This window comes from Phasianus colchicus, chromosome 18, assembly GCF_987193195.1.
Source record: "Phasianus colchicus chromosome 18, bPhaCol1.hap1.1, whole genome shotgun sequence".
In the NCBI taxonomy this organism is placed as follows: Eukaryota; Metazoa; Chordata; class Aves; order Galliformes; family Phasianidae; genus Phasianus; species Phasianus colchicus.
In genome coordinates this window covers 7,509,101-7,531,900 of record NC_143453.1, presented here as the reverse complement: position 1 = coordinate 7,531,900, position 22,800 = coordinate 7,509,101, and the positions used below count along the sequence as shown (strand labels likewise).

Genomic DNA, 22,800 nt, shown 5'->3' with positions numbered 1-22,800 from the left:
GCCTTCCCGCCTTTTTTCTTTTTCTGCAGAGAGCAGAAATAGCAGCACCAGCAGGGCGCAGCACCGCGCCACTTCTTTCAGTAGATCGCCCGCACTAAGACTGCATCCAAACCGTCCCCAGATTAAGGTATCCTTCCAAAACACGTTTATATAACATTAAAGCAGTTTAGGTTTTTTTCTTTTCTTTTTTAATACATTCCATAAAAAAGAAACCTAACACTTGCCAGCACTTCAAGAACTCTGAATAGTGGAAAAAAAATTAGCCCAACTCACAAAGGGAGGCATGAGTTCAGTATTCTTCAGCAAATTCCTTATTTTAGGAAAACTGTACTTCCAAATAGGCAAAGCAAAACAAATGCTCTATTTCTGACTTCCTCTGAGCCCTTCCTGAGTTTCCTCTGAGTTCTGCCCTAAAGACAACTTGATTAACATATAGTAAGACCTTAGAGAAAAAACTTCTTTATTATTAACCAGGTTTTTGTGCTGGATTATGTGCCTAGTGGCCCAGACTGCTAAATAACATCTACACAATGTTTCTTTCATGTTTCAAGAATCGAAAATAACTGTACAAGGTTAAAGTACAAAAGTACACAAGACAGTGGACACCAAATATCCATGTATGAGTTCATCCCATCTGTTGCTTGGTTTGAAAAGTAGAACTTTAACTAAAAAATACTGTCCTTCTATAGTTCTGTCAAGTTTAATGGAAGTGGGTATAACCTGATTACAACACTAACACCAGTATCACTGATCTGATATTTACAAAAAAAATTGTATTTATCAATAAATTAAAGTCAATGCAACACCCATGCAAGCTAGAATGCTAGCTTTTTGGTGAACAAGGACCCAACATTTGAACAAGAACCTTCCAAAGTCCCAAACTTTAAAGTTGTTTGTATTCAAACCGCATCCATTCCTCGCATTGAAGATGTAAACCCCAACCCCATTCCTCTCTGTGTATGCGTCTGTGATCTTGCCATTTCATACTGTGCATCTAGATTTCTGAAAACCTCTTCCTGTTGTTTCAGCGTTTTGTAGCTCTCTTCATCAACTGAACTACAGCCAGCTTCATCCTCACTCTGGAAAGCAGAAGAAAGCAAAGCATTAGCTTTGTAGGAAATGGTATTTTCATATGCTACAGCTAGCCTAAACTCCCTGTAATTCTGAATTCTTAAGAGCTTTTTAAAACAACAGGCACCTGCTTTTGCTGCTGTAACAAGTCCAGTATAGCTTTTGCTCTCACTGCTAAGAAATGCTTAAAGCCTTCAAATTCCTCTTTTGAATTCATTCAAATTAACACCTCCATTTAATCATCTATACAGAGCTATCACGTCTGAACATTCATTAGATGATGAATATTGGTTACAGTTAGGACTGTTCTCACAGAGCATAACAGATGCAAGAAATATCATGAAATTCTAGACTCTGAATTTAGTTTAGGACCTTGTGTGATCTTTAATGAGAAATAATTTGTTTTTAATTAGATCACACAGTAACCAGTTAACCTATCCTTACTGGTTTAGGCACCCCTTAAAGTTAAAAACCAAATCCACTATAATAAATTTAACTACACATTCAGAACTCTTTACCTTAATGCCCATCAGTTTTCTGAATTTGACATTTTGGTCCTTGTTTCCAAAATTTAATTTTTCCCATATTTCTGCAGACTGTGATTTATCCTGTGCAAATTACAAAAGAAAAAAAAAGATTTATCACCTTTTTATATGTATTTCTGTTAATATCACAATATAGTAACAAGCAAAGAAAAGCTGTATTAAAAATCAGACTGTTGTATAGCTGTAGCAAAGCCAAAGGCAAAATATTTCCAGTGGCATTCTTGTAGCATCTCCACAGAAATTTTTTTGTGAGGGAAGTGTGTGCTTAACTACACAGGTTTCAAAATGAGGTATATACTTTACTTGAGTAGACTGTACTCATTATGTCAGAAATCATGCCTAAAATTATGGAAAAGAAAATACATATGACTTTATAACATTACCAGCATTTCTCAATAAAAGAGAGATCATCCACATCCGATATTTAGTGGCAAGTTTTGTTTACTAACAAAAATCAACATAAGGATACAATTATACTTCCTAAAATTTACACAGGCATAATTCTAGGGCTTATGTCACTAGCATTTATCACTGAACATCTAAGCAGTTCAGAAATGCAAGATGTTTTCCAGCAAGTTTTACGAAAGTAAGAAAAGACATTACCCCTTCCTTTTTGCCTTGCCAAAGCATCTTTCGTTTTTTCTCTTGCTCAGCAAATTTCATTGGATTCACTGCTGCTGGGTTGTAATAGCTAGGTACAGCTATTCCAGTCTCTGCTAGTGCTTTTGCTTGTAGTGCTGCCATTTGAGCTGCCATTGCTATTTGAGGAGTTACTTGTGTTCCCGATGCCAGAAGAGCGGCAACATTAATAACAGAACCTCCAGTGGCTGCAGCTGCTAAAGAAAGCAATGGTAAATTGTTAGTAAGTTCAGTCATTTTTTCTTCCCCAAAAAACCCACTTCCATTCACAGCAGTAAGTTGAAAACAAAACAAAATATGATATTTATAAATTAAGAAACAAGTCTCCAATACATTTTAGTAAGCCAGAAGAATCATAACTCATGCTTTTAAATACCCTTGTGTGGGTAACAGCTTTCAAACTCTTGCTTAATGATGTATATGGGGAAGGTCCAACGACCATGAGAGCCAGCCTAACAGGCAACATTTTGGTTGGATTTTTTTTGTGTGATATCTTTCCACCCTTCCATTTCCTTGTTCCACTTGCATTTCTTACATATGACAAATCTTCACATGAAACACGTTCTTACAAATGAACAACCTGACAACCTGTACATCAATTGGACAGGACTGTAACACTGTACATTATTGTCCCTGGAGGTGTTCAAGCAATTTTCAGATGTGGTACTAAGGGATATTGTTTAGTGGGGAAATACCAGTGGTAGGTGGATAGATAGATTTGATTACCTTTGAGGCCTTTTCCAACCCTAGTAATTCTATGATTGCTTCAAACACTCAACATTGTGTTATCTTCCACCCACATTATTCTTCAGAAATTAATATACATAGATTACCTGCAGCCATTTCCTGTTGCTTCTGTTTTTCAACCATTTCTTTCTCTCTCTGTTCTTGCAATTTCTTTGCTCTTTCCAACCTACAAAAAACATGAGAATGAAAGTATTGAAACATGCAAAATCAAAGAGGAACAGATTATTCATATTACATACCACTAAAATAGTAACAATTTCTGACCTTCTGGCTAATGCTTCTTGTGCATCCATAGCTGTATTTCGACCTCGAAAAGGTGGTGGACTTGGACTCCGGCTATGACTCCTGCTGAATCTGCGGGGCTTTTCAATTCTTTTCTTTCGTTCTCTGTAACCAAATTTAAGACAGTTGCTAAAACAATGAATCTACATATAATAGAGCATCAATCATGACTCAAAAAGTAACTTGAGAGTTTTCAAGAACAGCTGTCCCACAGATTATACTACAATAGTGTAATGGTCACACTTGCACAGTAACAAGACAAAGTTAAAACTGAGTTTTTTTAACTGCAAGCTCTAACAATATGTAATTCCAAGTATTTATTTACCCTTTCACTTGGTATAAGAGATTTTTATTCTAACTCCTGGCGAGAAAAAACATGACATAACTTTTTGCATGTCAACTGCAAGAAAACTAAAATAGATCAAGGCACAAGAAGGCTTTAAAACAAAAGATACAACAGCATTATAATTATGCTGGAGGTGAATACTGTAAATTGCCCTGAGTTAAGAACTCTAATAATACTCAGGGGAATTGCTATTCTTCTCCTTTCTGTATATTTGTCACTAGATGTTCTCTGAGCTATTTGAATGAAGATATTAAACTAGACAGGAGAGCTGATTTTTCTTGTAAGTTCTGGAAAAGGACACTACCTGTGCAGAGGACTATAATACATGCCTTAACTGAAGGCTGACAAACGATTGCTTAAAAGTATGTTTAAACAAAACACCAAAATATTCAATGCATCTATCGTTTAAAAACCTTCTCTCAAGTAAAAGCTGCCCTTTTGACACATACATCAAGTTTCTTTTAAGCAACAGCCACTTAAAATACATAGAAGTATCATTAGCAGTTGTTATGGTTGTTTTCTTTTTTTCCTGCTAAGATCATTAAGAACAACTTTACAAGAGAAAAACTTTTACTGCTTTTAAGCCTCTGAGTGATGTTCTGAACAAAAAAGTCACCAATTCTGGATGCAAAGTTGAAATTACAAGAGAATTGCCAGATTTGCCATCAATACTAAGTTAAAAATGCACAAAGGATATTTCTGCCATTTTATACTTTAAAGTTATGAACCATCTGTGATAGCAACTAACTTGAGTAAAGTCACTTTAAATGGCATTCATCTATTCCATTTCTTCTGTTTGCAACTTGTGCAGCATCCACAAACATGAAACGCAGTCTGAAGTTACAAAAGAGATCCTTGTTTACATGACAAATCTGGTAGAATACAAAAGAAGTGAGACTTATCTTTTAATAGAAGACGACAAGATGCAGAATCAGGCACTGGGAAGTGACAGATCTGCATTCCTGAGATAAGATGTAATGCATGTTTCAAAGATACCTTCATTTTTGCCGTGAGGACTATTGTAGTTTGGTCTTGTCTTTGGTCTGATGCTTTACTGCACTGGTAAACATCAAGGAAATAAATATTTGAGCTTTTCTATTTAAGTACTTTCATTTGAAACAAGCAGATGTCGTCACGTTTTCCATCTTGTATTCAATCAATGCAACAAAATAACTACCAGAAGGGTCTATGGGCTCAGAGAACAAAAGATTACTTTAAACACTAGTGAAGACAGATGACTTGAAAATGCAAGCTTGAAGTTGCACAAAGAACCTCCAAGGTAAGATCAAACTACTATTCAGAAATGCCACTGTCACAGCCTGTGAACTGCAACACAGGAAATACTGCATTTCATGAATGAAGGAATTCATTTCACGGTTTTGTTTCTGCAAGCTTCATTTCTAGAACACATTTATCTTGCTTGTGAAGAGCTTTCCTAGATCTATAACTACTGCTCCAAAGACACCACCTGAGTCCAGAGCTTGATGTAGTGGTTCTGGCTACTGTTCAGGAATCATACCTTGCTTATTTTCCCTCTCTAATACCTGTCAGACAAAACAATACTCAAATGGATTCCTGCAGTGTATTTATTTAACACTAGCCATTAATGCACAGTCCCAGTTGAAGAAACTCCTATGCTATGACTATCCCTTACTACTTCCTGCAACTGTTGCTCTTTTTCAGGTTAATTTGAATTCTACTGCAGAAGTAAAAAATAATAATTCTGAGAAGTGAAATTTTCACTGAGCCAATAAATAAAGAGTTTAAAGTGACATTTTAAAACTTTAAATGTACATAATATAATAACCAGAAATAATAGGAAACCGAAGCCTTACAAATCATGCTAAAGGTAGCTCAGATACCAGTAAGCATAAATAATGTGTTTATACCAGGCTACTCACCCCAGCTGAAAGTTTGGTAGAAAGTGCATGGCAAAATAAAATCTGACACAAACCATGTAATTCAATATGTTCCTCCAAAAGATAAGTCTTCTTAACAGTTTCTCAAGTGTTGTTGTAGCATTACATTCTTAAGTCTCCAATGGTCCACTGTAATATTGAGTGGTCATACCTAATGTCTTTAATTTAAATGCAATTTGAAATATACTGGTAAGAATGTTACTAATTAAACTGGAACACTGGCAACACATTCTTGGGAGCTTTGAAAGGGCACCAATTTGCATCCAAGATACTTTTTTTAATTTTAGACCAACAGAATCAAAAAACCCTGTCCTCAAATAATATCATTAAGTCATATTTCAACTTATTAAGAAAATCCTTCAGGGCATTAAGAATGCAGAGGTGACACATGCAAATAGACTGCAAACTCTACAACAAAACAATGAATCACCATCTAAAAAACATTCATTCTTGTGCAGGGAAGAAAACTTCAACTACAGCATACAGACACTGAACAAACTAATAAGAATCTACTGAGCTGGGTTCAACCCGTGCTTCTAGAACTTAAGATTAAGGAAGAAATGAAAGCATCCAAAAGAGCAAGAAAAATGAAGACAACAAGCAATCTCATGATGAACTTAACAAAAAAGTTTGTAATCACCAACAGAATAGAACATAGATCAAATTAGTCCATCTGACTCTCAGTTCACCCACGTACTACACTACCTACACTAGCTCTACAGAAAAAAACCCACAAATTTCTAAATTAAATTTGTTGAGCTGGTCAGGATTAGCAAATACACTGATCAGATGCTCCACCAGCTAGTTGTTCTCAGTTAAACTCTCGTAACATATAAACACACAGAAAAAGTGATAATTAAAATAGAATTCTGCCAACCACACTACTCTCATACAAAACATCTGAAAGTATTAACTGCATTTTATTCTATTTTTTTCCTACTTAAATATCATTTCTATTTAAGATAGTAAAGTCAGCTGCAATATAGGAAACTAAAAGAACTTTAACTGTTGTATTTATACTACTCCAAATGATGTTTTCCTCTTAAATTATACTTCTAAATAACGAATTCAGCATTTCTAATTGCTAACATGAAAATAAGCTATAAAAATCTGAGACACATAAGCTGTTTAATATACCTGTTTCTGTAACCAAATATGCACCACCCTGTGTTTCACCCCATGTTAATATAGCTGAGAAAAAGTAAACACAGCCACACAAAACCCCAGCATTATTTTATACTCGACAGAGCATTCAACCCATTGCCACCAAGCATTTATGGAAGTTAACACTTACCTGCTTCTGCTCCTAGTTCTGCTTCTACTTCTGCTTCTGTGTCTGTGCCTAGATCTTGATCTAGAACGAGATCTCACACGGCGCTTTCTCTCTCTGCTGCGAGATCGGGATTTTTTCCTATCACGACTTCTACTGCGATGGCGTCTGAAACACAGGTCCAAAATTCCTCTTGTTTAAATTCATATTTTACCTGAAAACTTACGTTCAGGTTTGTCACAGGCCAGGATGCATTAAGCAAGGTAGAGGGGACTGTAAACATTTAATAGCCCATGCCTGGAACAGCTTGGAACTAGGAGTAATAGCACACTACCATCAGCCACAAGTGATTTATGAAGAGTTTAAGTAAATAATCATACTCATGAATACAGCTATTTTTGTTTGTTCATTAAAGTGTGTATCTAGAAACAAACGTATGGCCAAAATAATCTGTTAAAGCTTAAAATGCAATGCAAGATAACTTCCCTCCTCCCTATGGTATTCTAGTACCTTAGAGAAGAGATGCCCAGATTTCAGCTCGTGAGTCACACAGAGCCCCTCAATACATTATCAGCTAAAGCCTGTTCCTTGCTGTCATGTTTGTTACAGATCACCCCAGTATGAGCAGAATTGACTGAGAAGTTCTTCTGGCAACACAGCTTGTCCCAAACACCTCTATGACCTTGAGTGTGTGTTGGGTGGCCTACTGTGCAAGGAAGCATAGACAGCGTTGTCTCTGGGTAAACAACTGATTTAGGAGGCAAAAAGCAATGACAGCTAAGTTTTTAGTGTCTTTCCCACCAATGCCAATAGGGAACATCTAATATACTCTATCTTACAGATTTTCCAAACTCTGTTACTAAGTTATAAACCTGAGTTAACATTGAGGCATAACCTATAAAAAAAACCTTATGTGTACTCAGTAACTTTACTCAGAATCAATATGGAAAAAGGACAACTAGCAGCAAAAACACTGTCATACAAAAATACAATATACAATATTAACTGATGCTTTAGAGTTAAATTAGGTCAGCAACATTGCTCAGTTGTATTTCACAGCTCACCCAAACTTTTCAACACTTTTTGTGAATGTATTTTAAAAAAACAACCGAAGATTAATCATATAAAACAACCTACCTTTCGCGAGACCTGGATCTTGAATGACTCCTTCCTCTTGATGACTTTCTCTCTTTGCGTTTATGTCTATCCTCACCATTTTCGGATGAGTTTAGGCTCTCTCTTCCCTTGTCAGAAGAATGTTCTTTGTCATTGTGGTCTTCAGATTTGTGCTTCTTGGAGGACTTCTCTTTGGATTCATGTCTTCTTGCCTGTTTTAAGAAGAAGTTGGTTCTTTCAGGAAAATAGTGCAACAAAGAGAGTTAGTATGGGTATCAGAAGATAAAAAATGATAAGCTGTGATGCAACATTAGTAACCTTAGGAGTGTGACTCAATCATGAGTGATGGCTATATTACCTAATGCCACCACCTACCAAATGTTGCAAATGTATGCTATTATTTGTTCCCCTCTTCCCTCCTCCCCACTAAAGGATTTTTAAAAGCATCCATCTTTACAGCACTTCCATGAGAGTTCACAACATTATAATAAAAACAACTAGATCACTGTTTTCATTTCAATAGGTATACTCTTTCCTATCTTTAAGTATCTGACAATTTACAAATATATATATACATATATAGATACACAAGCACACCTGTAATTATTTGTCTAAATCTACCATGTAGAAATTATTAGAATCCATACAGATAGTTGCAGACATATAGTATATTGCTTTTGCAACTAAAACATTCTTCTATCGGCAGATAATTGGTTTTTTAGAACAAAACTCTCTTCAGTCAGTAACTTCCAACAGTTTGTAAAAAGCAAAGCAGTAAGTTACGCAGTTGACATCCTATTTACAGTATTTAAGTCTAAGTCTAACATGCATCACTCCAAAACCTCCCACAGTAGATTTAACTTAAAGATATGCTGCTCCACCATACTGCAATTTCTTCCTGCAGTGTCTCAAAAAAAAAAATTTTCTTTTTATAGCTGCAATACCAAAAATACTTAGCAAGGTCAGGCCTGATTTTTGCCAGTGTTTTCCTTAAAGACTAAGTCATGACATCAACACCTCTTCTTAATATACCCAGTTTATTTTCAGCTCTTTCTAGCATAGCCCACTTAAGTCTGACATTTAATGTTTTTCTTTCAGGTCACACTTTCACGATGATGTATAAATTTTAGACTAAAGCTTGATTCTTTTCCATTTTCTTGCTCATCTAGATCTGTTTTACATTAAATACTTGTAAAATCTTTCTGTAGTCTGAAGAAGATGCTGTAACTAGCTCATATCCACATAGATCAATTCCTTATTAAGATATTTCAAATTCCCCATATATTCAATTATTACTCACATCTAGATGTGCTATGTTAAGATATCTTTTCCTGCTTCTAGAGTATTTTACTGCAACTCCCTGAGGAACTACTTGCTACAGAAAAACATGTGAATAGTGCAGGATGTTACTTGTATCTTAGTATCTATTCATCTAAGTAGCTGCTCTGTTACATACACTGAAAAGAACCACTGATTAGTCTACACACAACCAGCTTCATCTTGCAAATAATGAAAACAACAAATCTACCCTGGGACACAGTTAATATCCTCAAAGTGTAATTTAGAAAGCGTTAAATAAATTGTTTAAGATTAGATCTAACAGAATGCTAAAAACACTGGACAATTTTAAACAAGGACATTTTTTTCAGAACATTAAAATAAGCTTGTTTTTTTTGATGATTTTTTTTTTAAACCAGTCTTCCAGGCACACACTTAGTAATAAACACCATTATATCCCATAACGGATTTAAGATACTTTTAAGGGAAATATGAGTTTGAATGACTAATAGTTACCTTATCATGAAGTAGGCTTATAATTTTGCTATCTGAGTCTGCAGCGTCTTCAGTTCAGTCTCTTCGCGCATTAGCACGCTGAGTATGATTTATTATAGAAATGTTATCATGTGAGCTAAACAATATATTCATTTTCACAAAAACTCTCCTAGATTATTTTTCCTTCTTTTTAATTTTTATTTTTTTAAAAAACAAAACAGAGCTTCCATTGGAATCGGGGAAGGAGAAGTTCCTGACCCAGGTTAAAGTTTGAAGTCCCTCGTCTGACCCAGCCTGCTACTGCCCCACAAGGCTTGAGCTTCCTTTCTATTCTGATGGTCCTGGTTCATTCATTTCATCTCTTCTCTGATGCGTAAGCCAGTTATCTCCAAAGCATTACTGCATCCCTGTATATACATATTTAATAATTGTGCACATATATTTTTCTTTTCAAAAAGAAAGAGACAGCCTTCTGAAATTTTTGCTGCTACTGTCATGTTTCCAGCTGACCAGCTTGTTTGTCAGGCTATGACAGTCTTTATAGTTAAAGGATGCAATAAACAGACCTCAGTCAGGTGGATAATTGCTTTTAATATTCTTAAGTAAACTGGTACATATTATTCAAAGTCCAGAACACTAGACAGGAATAAAGCCACCCAAGGCTTTTGGTTAATGGAAGCTCTGTGAAAGTTATCAAGAACACCATTCTACTTCTCCATATGAACTCTTTCAATTGGCTGTTTCCACCAAAAAAAAAAAAAAAAGAAAAGAATTTAAGTTACTAGTTTCTGAAAGCGATTTGCTATAAAACTATTACCTTGTCAACATGACGGCTGCAATCATGCTTCACTATGAAAGGATCTCCATATCCATTTTAAGCTTAAAGTTTCCAATTTATTGTACTTACCATAAAAGTCACTTATATAGGTTTACATATGTGCATTACTACAAGATACTTCATACATGTACTGTACATTTACCTAATCACTACAAAGTGTTAATTACCTCTTTGCTTCTGCTCCGGCTTCTGTGTTTTCTTCCTTCAGCATCTGGAGAAGAAGGTATTTTTTGTCATTTACAACATTAAAGAAATGATCAGCTGACTATAATCTCTCAAGTTCCTTTCAGATACTTCACCACGCTAAGCCAAAAAGAGACTCACAACACCAACAGTACTATTTGATCACCTACTGCAGAAATTGAATTCTAATCATTACAGTACTTTCTTTGCATCTAAGCTCTAACAACAATAAATAAATCCATGTCATACTTAAGTCACATTCTACTTTTTTGGCCAGTTAATCTCATTCCTGTCTAACCAAACATAATTAAAACAAAGAGAGTAGAATGGTTTTCTGGGTTTGTTTTGTTTCCTGGAACCACTTTATTATTAGCCACCTCACCATATCTTCTGAATACTAATAAGACCTTCTTCCTCAAGACTTCATTATTTAAACTTTTAACATAATGCATTTAAGATGCAAAATCAAAATTAACAGCTTTATTTTTCTTTCAATTTCATAAAGTTAATAGAACAGTTAATATTTTGTTTTTCAAAATGTACTTAAAGAAATTTTGAATTCCGCAAGCATACAATAATCAACTGTATGAAAGCAAAAAACAAACCGCAAAAAAAACAAAACACCAGAACAGTACTAAGCAACTTTACTTATTTGAAGACCATACCTGACTTCCGCCTTCTTTCCCTTGACCGTGAACGCGATCTTGAATAGTGATGCTTTGATGTTCTGGGAGAACTGGAAGCATCTGATTGTTCCTTTTTCTTCTCCCCTTCTGGAGAGGACTTTTCTGGGACTACTCCATCTCGTTCGGTATCACTACCCTACACACAAGGACAGAATGTTTAAGAATCAAAACTTTAGAATTTTAAAACAAGAAAATTATTTATTTAGTACTTTCTCTGATGACTTTTTTTTTTCATCTATGGAGTCAACTCCATGAGTTGCCATCTCATTATCAGTTAGGCAATAATTGGACAGATGGGCACTGAACTAAATAATGGCGATTATTTTTCAAAACTTCATTAAGAACTGATACATAATAAACATTTTGCTCTCCCACTCCATTAAACTGCACCTCACTTGTTTTCCATGAGAATTTTAGGGCTTAAAATGGAATTCAACACTGATCACTACTTTTTTTTTTCTTCTAAACAATGTTGTTTATAGTTATCCTCTAGGCTCTCTTTTTCCCTTCCTACTCAATCCCTTCCCTTTATTTCATCTAAGGTTTTCAAAAAACTCTGCTAGTTTAAGTTTTAAAGGAATTTTGAGAATTCCATGAAACGACATTTGATGTTACTTGAGAAGGATAAAGGAAAATACCAGCCAACAGTCTATCTTAACTGGGTTTTGAAAGTACTCTCCAGCTGCCACCTTTCCGTAGATTACTGCTCTTGCTTTCTGTACACACTGCTGCTTATTAATGCTCTTGTGCTCTTTCAGCTCTTGAAAAATAGAACAACAACAACAAAAAAAGCTGACAGGCTTCAATGAGACTATTCTCAGTTCCTCAAGAACTGGCAGAACGGCCACAGGACTTCACTGGATCAGCACCTCACCCAGTACTTGGACAAACCTAAAAGTACTTGTAATTTAGGTGCAAAGCGAGAAGCCCATAGTTGTTCTTCAAGACTTTTTTTACAGGGAAAAAAAAAGCCAGGTTAGGTGATTATGTAAACAGAAAAGGTATCTTTTTCCAGGGGAGAAAAAGGGTGAGCTTTCTCCAGAAGTTTTTGTTGTTGTTATTCTTATCCTAAAAATCTTACCAATAGCAAAACAGAACAAGAAATATCACATTTGATGCAAAAGAAAACTACTTAAAAGTTAACTGGAAAGAGCTTTATCATGCTAGCACTTCTGTTTTCCCTGCGCTTCTAAGGCAAATAAATAGCTTCAGAAAAAAACAAATCGTGTTGGTTTTTGATCTACTCTCACTGATTCAACCCAGCGATGGGGCAAACACCCTTACACCAGGCCACAAAAACGTGAAATAGGAGCAAAGCCACACTCCGCCTATATATGAAACGCTACCTCATTTGTAGATCCTAAGCAGACAACTACAGCAGAGAAGTTTCACAAAGAAGTTAACCATAAAAAGGGGGACAAGGAGACAACAATAAACAAAGCAGACGCTAAAACACGAGATGTGAAGAAATATAATAAGTTGCGTGACCCAGAAGCGAGGAGGGCCCGACCGCTCCCCCACCCCCTGCCCCCAGAGCCTGAGCCCCACGATTCTCTGGAGCAAAGCCCTCCGCCACAGCCACTGCGCTCCTCTCCCAGACCAAGAAACGATGAAGTCGAAGCCACAAAACCCCCGCAACTTTCCCCAAACCCGTAAAGACGACGAAGAAACTTCTGGAAGCAGGAAGAGAAGTACTGCTCGAAGCGCGGCCACCCCCTCCCCGAGGCCCATCATGGCGGCGGCGAGCGAAGGAGCGGCGGGCGCCATTTTGTCTCTCCGCGCACAGAGCTCCAGACCCGCTCCTTCCCACACCGCACTCCTCCCTCCCTGCGTGCCGCACTCCACGCTTCGGCTCCCTCCAAAAATCACCGCTTACCGCCATGACCGAACGCCCGGGCTGCCGCTCTCCTCAACAGCCCTCTCGCAGCGACGCAGTCACCTCAACAGCGGCACGCACCAACCGAAGCAACGCGCCCCACCCTCCCTCTATCCGTCAGGTGCCCGGATGTAACAGCGGGAGGGGCAGGCGGAGGAACGAGGGGCCGCAGCGCATGCTGGGAAGCTAGAAGAGCCAGGCGGTGTCTTAGCAACGCGTGTGCGCTCGCGCACTTGGAGGAAGTTTGGCCCAAGCCGCGACCCGTAGTGGCTGCCGCGCTCCCGCCAATTTGAAAGTCTAAGGCGGCTGAGTGTGCTGGTATGTTGGCAGCTTCTGCGCTGTGGTGACGGGAGTGGGGGGGTAGATTGCGGTCCAGGGGGTGTCTGTGAGGCGAGGAGGGGTACGTACCCAGCGTACGGCACAAAACCCCTCCTCCCTCACTTGTATTCATCTCGGCCTGCCCTAGCGATCAGCTGGGCAGCCCTTCAATTGCTCTTGAGATATAAATGTTGTCTTTTTTCAACGTGCCTTTAAGAACTGTATTTCCTCCTAGAGGCAGAACCACAACAGAGCCAATGATTTATAGGCAGTCTTCTAATTTTCTTAAAGCTCTCTTGCTTATGTGATTATCGTAGGTGAGAATGTGGAATGATATTGAAATTCTGGTGAACGACGACACAAGAAGAGAGCAGCTCTCTGTGTGCTTAGGCCAGGAATGTGGCAGTGCCTTGTACCAAGTGGACTCACTGCTTCAAATAACATCTTCAGAAAAGGTAGAATTCCTCAGGGCTGTGTTTTTGTTTCTCATATATGTGAGGAACATTGTCGTATATCTGAAGTGTTTCAGTTATTATGTGTAACAATCTTTTTATTCTCAGATCTCAGTTAATCCTCAGCTGTATGCATGCAGCTCAAAGGATGGCAGCATTATTGTTGTTGACAGATCGGTGGTACTTCTTGACAGCACAGGGCAGGCTCTGCAGCTGCACATTCAGTTTGGTAAGTTCACTATTTTAGAATTCAGCTCGAACTCAAAACAAATTTAAAAAGTGCTCTTCTTGAAAGCATGTCAGTTATCTGGAATATCTGCCCTGCAAGATAAACCGTTACAACAAATAACTAAATAATGAAATGGGATTCTGTATGTCGTTAACCAAGTGTTCCTGTACAACTTAATTAGAATGCTTGTTAACTTTTCACGGCAGTGGGAATCATGGAGAGCAAAGCCACTCATTCTGTGCCCTTGTACTTAGTTTTATCAAAGTAAATACTGTTGTAGAAATCTGGAATGCTGTATTGCCCACATTCTGTGTTACAAATATGCATGTCTGCTAATAAAAAAATCTTAATAGCTGACATCACGCCATGGAACTTTTCAGATACTAATGTGGATGTGGTTGGTATGTGTCAAGAAAAACAATTCCTTGTGGTTGGTGAGAGAAGTGGCAATATCCATCTTATTCATATTCCATCAAAAAAAACCTTGCTGACTAAGGTACAGTAACTGTTCTATCCTAACTTTATTCCAAATCTTTTGTTCTCAGGACTTCTTGTTATTTTTTGTTTGTTTGTTTTGTTATTGTTTCTTTCTCCCATATACCTATATAGAAATATTCTTGTATTTTGAACAAGTCTTTTAGTTTGAGCAAACAACCAGATTAAAGGGACTTTTTTTTGGCTATAAATAACAAGTTATACACAAGAAAAATTGTGTATAAGTTATTTAGAATATGTTCTGTGCAGGTATACAACAAGGAATGTTACCTATAAACCATGAGTTCTTTGTGAAAGAAAAAAGATTAAAATTTAAACTGGTGAACCGTATTTCAAATGAAGATTTTTTTTTCAAATGAAACACACAAATATTGATTCATTGATTCCATCTTAGATTTTGGTTGAAACATCTTCAAGTGAAAAGACCTACTTAAATCTCTTTCTCGAAAAAGATGCAGCAGTTGCAGGTAAGTATTTTGATAACTTTTCTTGCCTCATTATTTGCGATCTTGTTCCCTTTTTAACATCTCTAAAGAGGAGGCTACAAAAAAGATAAGCAGATACAGTTTACTCTTTGCATTGCAAATGTTAGATGTACTTTTTGATCAGTGGACCTTATCTGAAGGTCTTTGAAAATTTTGGAAAGACTTTCAGAAAGATGTAAAATCATATCACTTTTTCACAATGTGGGTTTTTTGTCTAGCTGTTTCTTAACTGATCATGAAATCCAAACTATTTGAAATAATATTTTATTGATATGAGGGAGTTACTTTCCTATGATATTTAGCTATTTTAGACTGGCATAAAAAACAACAGACAGTCAAAAGTCAACACCTCCTTCTCTTGAGGTTGAGTAAAAAGTAAGAGAAAGATTGAATCTTTCTTATCAATTATTTCAGTTTCCTATTTTTAAGCAAGTAGTCCCTTTACAGTTAGTGAATATTCCGTTCAAAATATGTGTTGTATTGTGTTGATGGTTTGTTGTTTTCTTTGTTGCTTTTTTAGGTGTTTATCATACGTTTGTTCTCACGAGCAAGGGTTTCTTTTGCATTATGCACCTCCCACTTGCTAAAACACAAGAAGGTAAGATAATCTACAAACCAACTGGGATTTCAGTTTGAGCAGGTAGAGAGGTATTGAAGATCTTTTACATGCATCTTTCTATTGGGGTTAAGATGTTGATTTGGGGTTGTTTATGTAGCCTTAGTTTGGTTGTAAAGAGAAACCGGTGTATAGTTAAGTTTATAAAAAAGTATTTTTAAATTCATCCAGTAATTTCTTCAGCTTGTGTTCTCATTATTTACTGCTTTAGAGAAAAGTAATGAACATTATGGAAGCAGAATTTCATATCATAATATCAGTTTGAACTGCACTGAGGAATACTGATAACAAGTTTAATTTTTACAGCTGTGTAAGCACAGTTACGATTTTCTGAAACTACATATTGTGATCAGTAGAAATAGATCTTGTCAAGGTTAGTGGCTCACCTTTCTTTCAGAATAGTCAGGCTAGGATTATACTATCCTATATGATGTTCAGTGGCTTTTTTGAATTTTATTTTTCAAAAGCTTCTTTAACATTGATGTGTTTTTTATATTATTTTAACATAGCAATTGATAAGATGGATATGACTGCAGCAACAAAGGTAAGAAACATAACTTTAACATCCGTGTTAAAGTGCAAAGTTTGTAACAAGAGTTTATTTTGTGTTCCATTGGAAACTTACCAGTTTATTATTACAGTTCATAAAAAAGAAAAAGTAATTCATGTTCACAGAGAAGTGAGAGGTTCAGAATGTATCTACTGTTTTTATAGGTAACTTTTTCTTTTCTGTTGTTTGCTTTCCCTCCATCCTCTGCCCCAATAGTTACAAGGACAGATAAAGACAGCTTTCATTGCCACAGAGGAATATCACAGCCTTGGCTGTCAGAATTCTGTGATAAGTAATTTGGCAAATAAAATCCACATGGTAATTGGGGTAAGTAGTAATAACATATTTGTAAGAATTGTTTGATCAATGATCATGGATCAGTGATAGCATTTGTTAATCTACAAAAAAATTTATGTCTAGCTGGTTTAAAAAGAACAGATTTCTTCCACTATCTTTAATTTCCTTCATTGTAAATTTAAAAGTTATCAATTTTGCAGTCTTTTTTAGTAAGGAAACTACTGTTATTTCAGAACTCTCTGGTATGAGGGAAAATATTTTCACCCTGGCTGTATGACCTTAGTAAATCACTGTGGTTCCTAACTTGTACAGGGGTAGACTATTTGTAGTCATGCTTTAGGGCTTGGAAGACCAAAGCTAGGAAAAATCTTCCAACACTCAACTAAGGCTGCAAAACAGTAGTATATAGTTGCACAAAACACTTTAACATCAAGAATAGAAATTAATAAAAATTATAAATGAGCAATTTTGAAATATTATTTTGGACTGGAAATAAGTTTCTAGAGTTCATTAACTTTGTCCAACACCTGATGACTTCAATGCAACACTCCTCAGTGTGCTCAGAGTACATATAAGTTTTATATTCTGAAGGAATGAAAAACTGAGGTTTTGAAATGCAGACTGAGACGATTACTATAGTAAAGAACATTGTTGAAAAGAGGCTAAATTAAAAAGCATTTTTCTGCACATCAATATCAACTGAAAATGAAGTTTAAGTTAGTCTTGCAATTTTTCAAGTGTTTTGTAAGTTAAAGGTCAATTGGAGAGGTAAATCTGGTCACATGTATAATATGTAAGCCCATAAATTCTACATCACTTTACTTTTACTAATAGGGTAAAGGAGGTTATGTACTCTCCAAATGGGAGGTAGACACTACCAACAACCTTGTGTCTGTTCGAAGCTTTGCTGATTCAAGTCTGATCAAAGGTAAAGACATTTTTTTAGTTGTTTTTACAGACAAGTGTGGAATTTATATGTAGCTGCAGTAAATAAGATGTTTTCAAGTATCTTGCTGGTTTTAGTAAAAATGCTAATGGAACTTCTCAGGTCTGTGAAGATAAACGTCTGCTTCCAATGCTTGGTGGTACATGGAAATTGTTTTTGCTTCAAATACACTTTAAGAAAAATAATAAATTGTTATGATTATGTATAATTTCTTTTAGATGCAGTGAAACTTCAAGTTCTTGACAATCTGCTGTTTGTTTTAGATACAGAGGTAGGTGCAACAGTTTGGTTTAGTCTTCATTTTACAGTGCTCTTGAAAGAGCCTCTTTCTTAAAATGACTTTTAGAATATGTTTCTATTAAATAAAGATGCTTATTTTGAGGATCTTGATCTTACTGTTTGAGGGGTTTTTTTGTCCTTACTTAAGCTTTAATATTCTGCTCAATAAAGACCAAAAATATCCTCAATGAAAAAAAAGAGGAAACCCATATCTGTTGTGTTTTTTCTTTCCTAGAATATCTTAAGCATATGGGATGTTTATTCTCTTACTTTAATTTGGGATTGGCCTTTAATACATATTGAAGAATTTCTTCTAACCACAGAGTCTGATTCTTCTTCAGTCATGCAGTAAGTAAAAATACTATAGCATCAGTTCTGAAAAGTAGTCTATTGTCTAATGTGCTACAAATACTTGATTTTCTATAGTAATTAATTTTTAGAAATCTTTGTCAAAACCTCCCTAGACAGCAGGGCAAAATATTGGACTTCTAAGCATTGTTAGCTCTACGCTGGAGACAAGAAAACCTTGGCACTTACTGCTTTTTTTCTTGGCTTATCTATTTTTACTGCTAAGTGAGCTTGCATGTAACATACATCACCTTAGAAATGCTCATCTAGAATAAGGTGAGATAAGCTGTATGGTGTTGCTTACAAGTCTGAATTTTAGTTTGAACTTCACCTGTAGTTGGGACAGATAAGCAGTAAGACGGAGAAGGCAAAAGACATACAGTATTTTTTTTCTCCTTTCTTCTGTTCTACAGGCAAGGGCTTGCAGATGTTAAACTCATAGTCATGACAACACCCACTAATAAACAGGTCTGTTTCCTTATCTGTACTCTGTTTTTTAGTTGTTAAACAGAAATGTGCACTGGTGTCTTACTATGATGACCTGCTGTTTGATTTTTCCATTTCAGCAGTTTATTCAGGGTTTTAACTCTATCAGAATCCTGAAATGATTCTGCAAACATCAATCTCACTAGCATATCTAAATCATTTATATCTGATTTGTTTCTCTCTCTCTTTTTTTTTTAATAGATGAGAAGTTTAATTGTTTTTGCACTACCTACTATGCAACAGCTCTATTCTTTGGAAGTATCCATTGTTTCTTCACTCGTCCTAAGTGGGATTGGCACAGTACGTTTAGATTTGTTGTTGTTCAAAGAAATATAATTGTTTTAATGGATTTAATTGTTAAAGGGGATACTGTGTTATTCTTATAGATTAGAACCACTTTTTGAGAAACCATACAAAGAAAAATTAAATGATATCTCTAAAGGGTGATAACAGAGATAGATAACAGAGCTAGACTGTTCAGTATGCTATGTCCTAGTCTATTACAATATTTAATGCTAGTGCCAAATTTTCTTGCTGCTGTTACACAGTGAAATGCTGTATGAAGTCTATTCTCTCAGAAAGAAAAACACAGAGTTTATCTGGGATTTACTTAAACTTAGATGAGAGAACTACTTTGTTTCTTTTTAAAGTGCTTCTAGGTAAGAATTTTAACAAAAAATGTCTGAAATAAGACAGTAAGAATTTTATGAATTAGGAATATTGGAAAGACTGATGGAGTGGGTACATGAGAGAATAACAATGTTCAATAAAAATAAAAGCTGATGAAATTGCTTGTCTTGTATGAAGCATGTGGCAGAAAAGTGCAACAAAATATGGAACAGTCAAGGTCAGAAATGTAATATATACCTTGACATCTGTGGAACATAGCAAAGATGCCTACTTCACATAGTTTGTAATGTGGTTCCAGTGTGACATGCCTATGGCTTAAACAAAATGAAAGAGTGAAGAGTAATTTTAGGATGATTCACTTGTGTGGAGGGTGTATTGATGGTAACTGTACCAGGATAGCAGAGTGGTTTCAGCGTGAAGCATCCTCTTAATAGCCTCAGGAATTTTAGATGGTGGAAACCATCCAAGAATTAACATAATAAGCAAAAAGGAAAAGTACTTATCTGAGAGAAAAACAAGAGTTTGTTTCCATATTAAGAAACACCTAATGCATTACTGTTTTGTTCTTTTATGACTGATTTACTCCACCACCTAATGATTTCTGTTATTATATGCTGCAGGATACAATATACTTCTTGGAAGGAATTCATGAAAATCATCAGATGTAAGATAGTGTTTTGCATATTACTTGATCACTGTTACCTTAAAATGCAGATAACTTCAGCAATATAGTTATTTTAGAATTGATAAACTCATGTAGTTTTTTTTTCCACCTTCAGGTGTACTGAAGGATCAGTTTCTGTTGTTGTGATGAGAAGTTTAACTGAAGCCTTACCAGAAAATAGGTATGCTTTCCCTTGAAGCTTGATAACGTCATCTATGGTTTGAGTTTTTAATGTTACAGTAGTATAACTTTATCTCACCCCTAGACTGAGTCGCTTACTTCACAAACACAGATTCACTGAGGCAGAGAGTTTTGCTATACAATTTGGACTCGATGTTGAGGTAAGTTGACTCTTCTTGATAAAGACATTTGAAAATTAATTAGCACAACTAAATATGCTTAAAGCTGAAGTACATCAAATTTAAAACTGAGTCCTTTTTTTTTATTTTTTAAACAGCTTGTATACAAAGTAAAAGCAAACATGATTTTAGAGAAGCTAGCTTCAGCCTCCATTGGAAGCTATGGTCAAGAAGTCTTGCTGGATTATGTGAATGAAGCCAAAGAAAATCTGCATAAAATTCAGGTCTTTTTTCTTTCTTGCCCTCTTTCTCTAATAGATAAAATTGAATTATAAAGGAACTTGGAATTAATTCCAGTTGTTTCCTTTCTTAAACAGGATAGCCAGTTTGTTTTGGATTACTGCATAAATGCTCCATGGCCACTATATGAAACTGCTCAAGAAATGTTAAACTATGCTAAAGTCAGGGTAAGTTTGGTTTTTTTTTTTTATTGCATACTGTTACCTATTCATATTACTCATATTATGCTTCTGTACAACTTGAGAGGGAGGACACCTTCAAACCAGTTACAGTCATTCAAAAAGTTGCAATATGAAAAATGATCAGAAATCAAGACTTGTTGCAACTTTGTTCTTGCTATTGCTTAAGGGCTAAAGAGGAGTTAGTTTTAAAATCTAAAAGTATGTCACTGTTTTGTTTTCATTATTTTAGTTTTTTTTTTTTTTTTACCTTGTCAAACAGAATCAGAGAGATACATGTCTGCTGTCACATATATGTAAAAATCCAATCAAAGACTAAAACTGTAGAATAGACTCCAGTTTGTAGAGTCCATTAAGTTTTTGCTAGCACCTTCATTAAACTCAAAGAACAACTTGTGGCATGTTTTGCATCAGAGTTGTCATCCAAGCTATTTCATGTGTTTGTTCCAGATCCTGAAGAAAGATGATAGAGCCATTGTTTCACCATCTGATGAGGCTCTGGTATCCCTAACCGAGGTGAGGACAAACTTCTAGGCCTTATGCTATCATATGGTAAACAATTATGATGTACAATTTTATACAATAAAAGTTTAAATGTTTTAAGTCCAAGTTTGACTACATTTTAAAATATTAAATGAGAACCATGATATTGATAATTTTCAGAGTTAAGTGATTCCTTCAGTCTTGAATTAAAAGATTCATTTTGAGTGCTATAGAAATAGAAAGAAACATCTTAAGTACTTTCAAGTATTTGTTTTACTTCTTAATTAGGCCTATTTCATATTGCACAGCACTCATACACCTTCAAAAAGAATTAATGTAAACTACTCCTAGAATTGAAATTTGAGTAATTCTTTATTAAACAATCTTGCATATGTTACAGGGGTAATACTGTTGTTTTGTAAGCCAGAGTTTGACCTTAAATCCCTTGTCTGCATTCAGCAGGTATTGAGAGCTCAGGCAAGGCTTACCACTTTCTATGGAGCTTTTGGACCAGAGAAGTTCAGGTTTGTTTTTGTTTATTACTTAAGATTTAAAGATAATTTAATTATAATAGTTCAATATTTGCCATTTAAATTAAATTTAGTTTATTTTAAATTTAGGCTTCTGGTCTTTCACTGCAGAGAAGGATAACACAGAGAGGTTGAGTCAATCTAAGTACTGAAAATATATATTGTGTGCGATAGATAATATCTTGTATAGGTTTTTTTGTATTTTTTTGTATTTTTTATTGTTGTTTTTTTTTTTTGATAGGTGTGGTTTTATATACGCACACACAATCTAATGCTCCAATTATGTCTTACAGCATATAATAGAAGCTAGAAAAGGTTTGAGATTCTCTTCTATACCTTCTTTTATATTGCCATATAATAAACAGAATGGTTTGAATTAGAAGAAACCTTAAGTCTCATCTGACTCCAATCCCCTCATCCTGGATAGGGTTGCTACCCACTATGTCAGGTTGCCCAGGACCCCATCCAAACTGCCTTTGAACCCCTGCAGGGTTTGGATGTAATAACAGTGTTTCTTTTCCTCTCTTGTTTCTAGTGGCATTTCTTGGACAGAATTCTTGAATAATGAAGACGTTTTAAAGAATATCCTTTTTCAGCTAGAAGAAGGAAATTTGTCTTGTGCACAGTACCTCTGGCTTAGGCATCAGGTGAAACAGCATAAACGTATCTTTTATACTTATGGAGGATGTTAAGTCTCTTAAATTTTCCAGCCTTAATACTGTTACAAAATAGTAAAAGCTTTCTCAAAGAAGCAAAAGCAGAATCTCATCTATTGTCACAGCATTTCAATTTTTATCTCATTCCTTAAAAGGTGGAACTTCCTATTGATTTAAGAATAAACTGGAATCTCTGATATAAGAATGAATATTTCTAGATCAGTTGTTTTCTTAAGACAGAATTATAAAGCAAGCCCAGAGGTAAAG

General features: G+C 35.7%; 2 protein-coding genes across 7 annotated transcripts in view; one reads left to right on the top strand and one right to left on the bottom strand.

The window, feature by feature from the left end:
• Positions 1-443: 443 nt before the first annotated feature.
• Positions 444-13,445, bottom strand: RSRC2 (arginine and serine rich coiled-coil 2). Of its 4 annotated transcripts, none has more exons than XM_031592561.2 (10): positions 13,292-13,445; positions 11,395-11,551; positions 10,714-10,757; positions 7,957-8,169; positions 6,844-6,987; positions 3,267-3,389; positions 3,089-3,168; positions 2,220-2,452; positions 1,590-1,679; positions 444-1,079 (listed from the first exon to the last, which is right to left on the bottom strand). In XM_031592561.2, exons 2-10 carry the CDS (start codon positions 11,473-11,475, stop codon positions 900-902), a joined length of 1,188 nt encoding a protein of 395 aa, XP_031448421.1. In that variant the 5' UTR covers positions 11,476-11,551; positions 13,292-13,445; the 3' UTR covers positions 444-899. The 4 variants fall into 4 exon arrangements, with proteins under 4 accessions (XP_031448421.1, XP_031448419.1, XP_031448420.1 ...); XM_031592559.2 differs by having other exon boundaries at positions 7,957-8,147; positions 13,292-13,444; XM_031592560.2 differs by having other exon boundaries at positions 2,220-2,449; positions 7,957-8,147; positions 13,292-13,444.
• Positions 13,446-13,472: 27 nt separating this feature from the next.
• The window catches only part of KNTC1 (kinetochore associated 1), a 34,302-nt gene continuing 24,974 nt past the window's right edge, over positions 13,473-22,800 (top strand). The window contains exons 1-21 of one of the 3 annotated variants that reach the window (XM_031592541.2): positions 13,473-13,609; positions 13,927-14,064; positions 14,170-14,290; positions 14,671-14,786; positions 15,180-15,252; positions 15,791-15,868; positions 16,396-16,430; positions 16,653-16,763; positions 17,568-17,661; positions 17,898-17,950; positions 18,194-18,306; positions 18,720-18,774; positions 18,994-19,092; positions 20,043-20,086; positions 20,202-20,267; positions 20,352-20,427; positions 20,544-20,669; positions 20,763-20,852; positions 21,315-21,380; positions 21,810-21,871; positions 22,413-22,524. In XM_031592541.2, coding sequence (XP_031448401.2) covers positions 13,933-14,064; positions 14,170-14,290; positions 14,671-14,786; positions 15,180-15,252; positions 15,791-15,868; positions 16,396-16,430; positions 16,653-16,763; positions 17,568-17,661; positions 17,898-17,950; positions 18,194-18,306; positions 18,720-18,774; positions 18,994-19,092; positions 20,043-20,086; positions 20,202-20,267; positions 20,352-20,427; positions 20,544-20,669; positions 20,763-20,852; positions 21,315-21,380; positions 21,810-21,871; positions 22,413-22,524 — 1,722 coding nt within the window. In that variant the 5' untranslated portion in view covers positions 13,473-13,609; positions 13,927-13,932. Of the gene's footprint in view, positions 13,610-13,639; positions 13,692-13,926; positions 14,065-14,169; positions 14,291-14,670; positions 14,787-15,179; positions 15,253-15,790; positions 15,869-16,395; positions 16,431-16,652; positions 16,764-17,567; positions 17,662-17,897; positions 17,951-18,193; positions 18,307-18,719; positions 18,775-18,993; positions 19,093-20,042; positions 20,087-20,201; positions 20,268-20,351; positions 20,428-20,543; positions 20,670-20,762; positions 20,853-21,314; positions 21,381-21,806; positions 21,872-22,412; positions 22,525-22,800 lie in introns of those variants that run through there. The other 2 variants (XM_031592540.2, XM_090152744.1) reach the window with 2 other exon arrangements.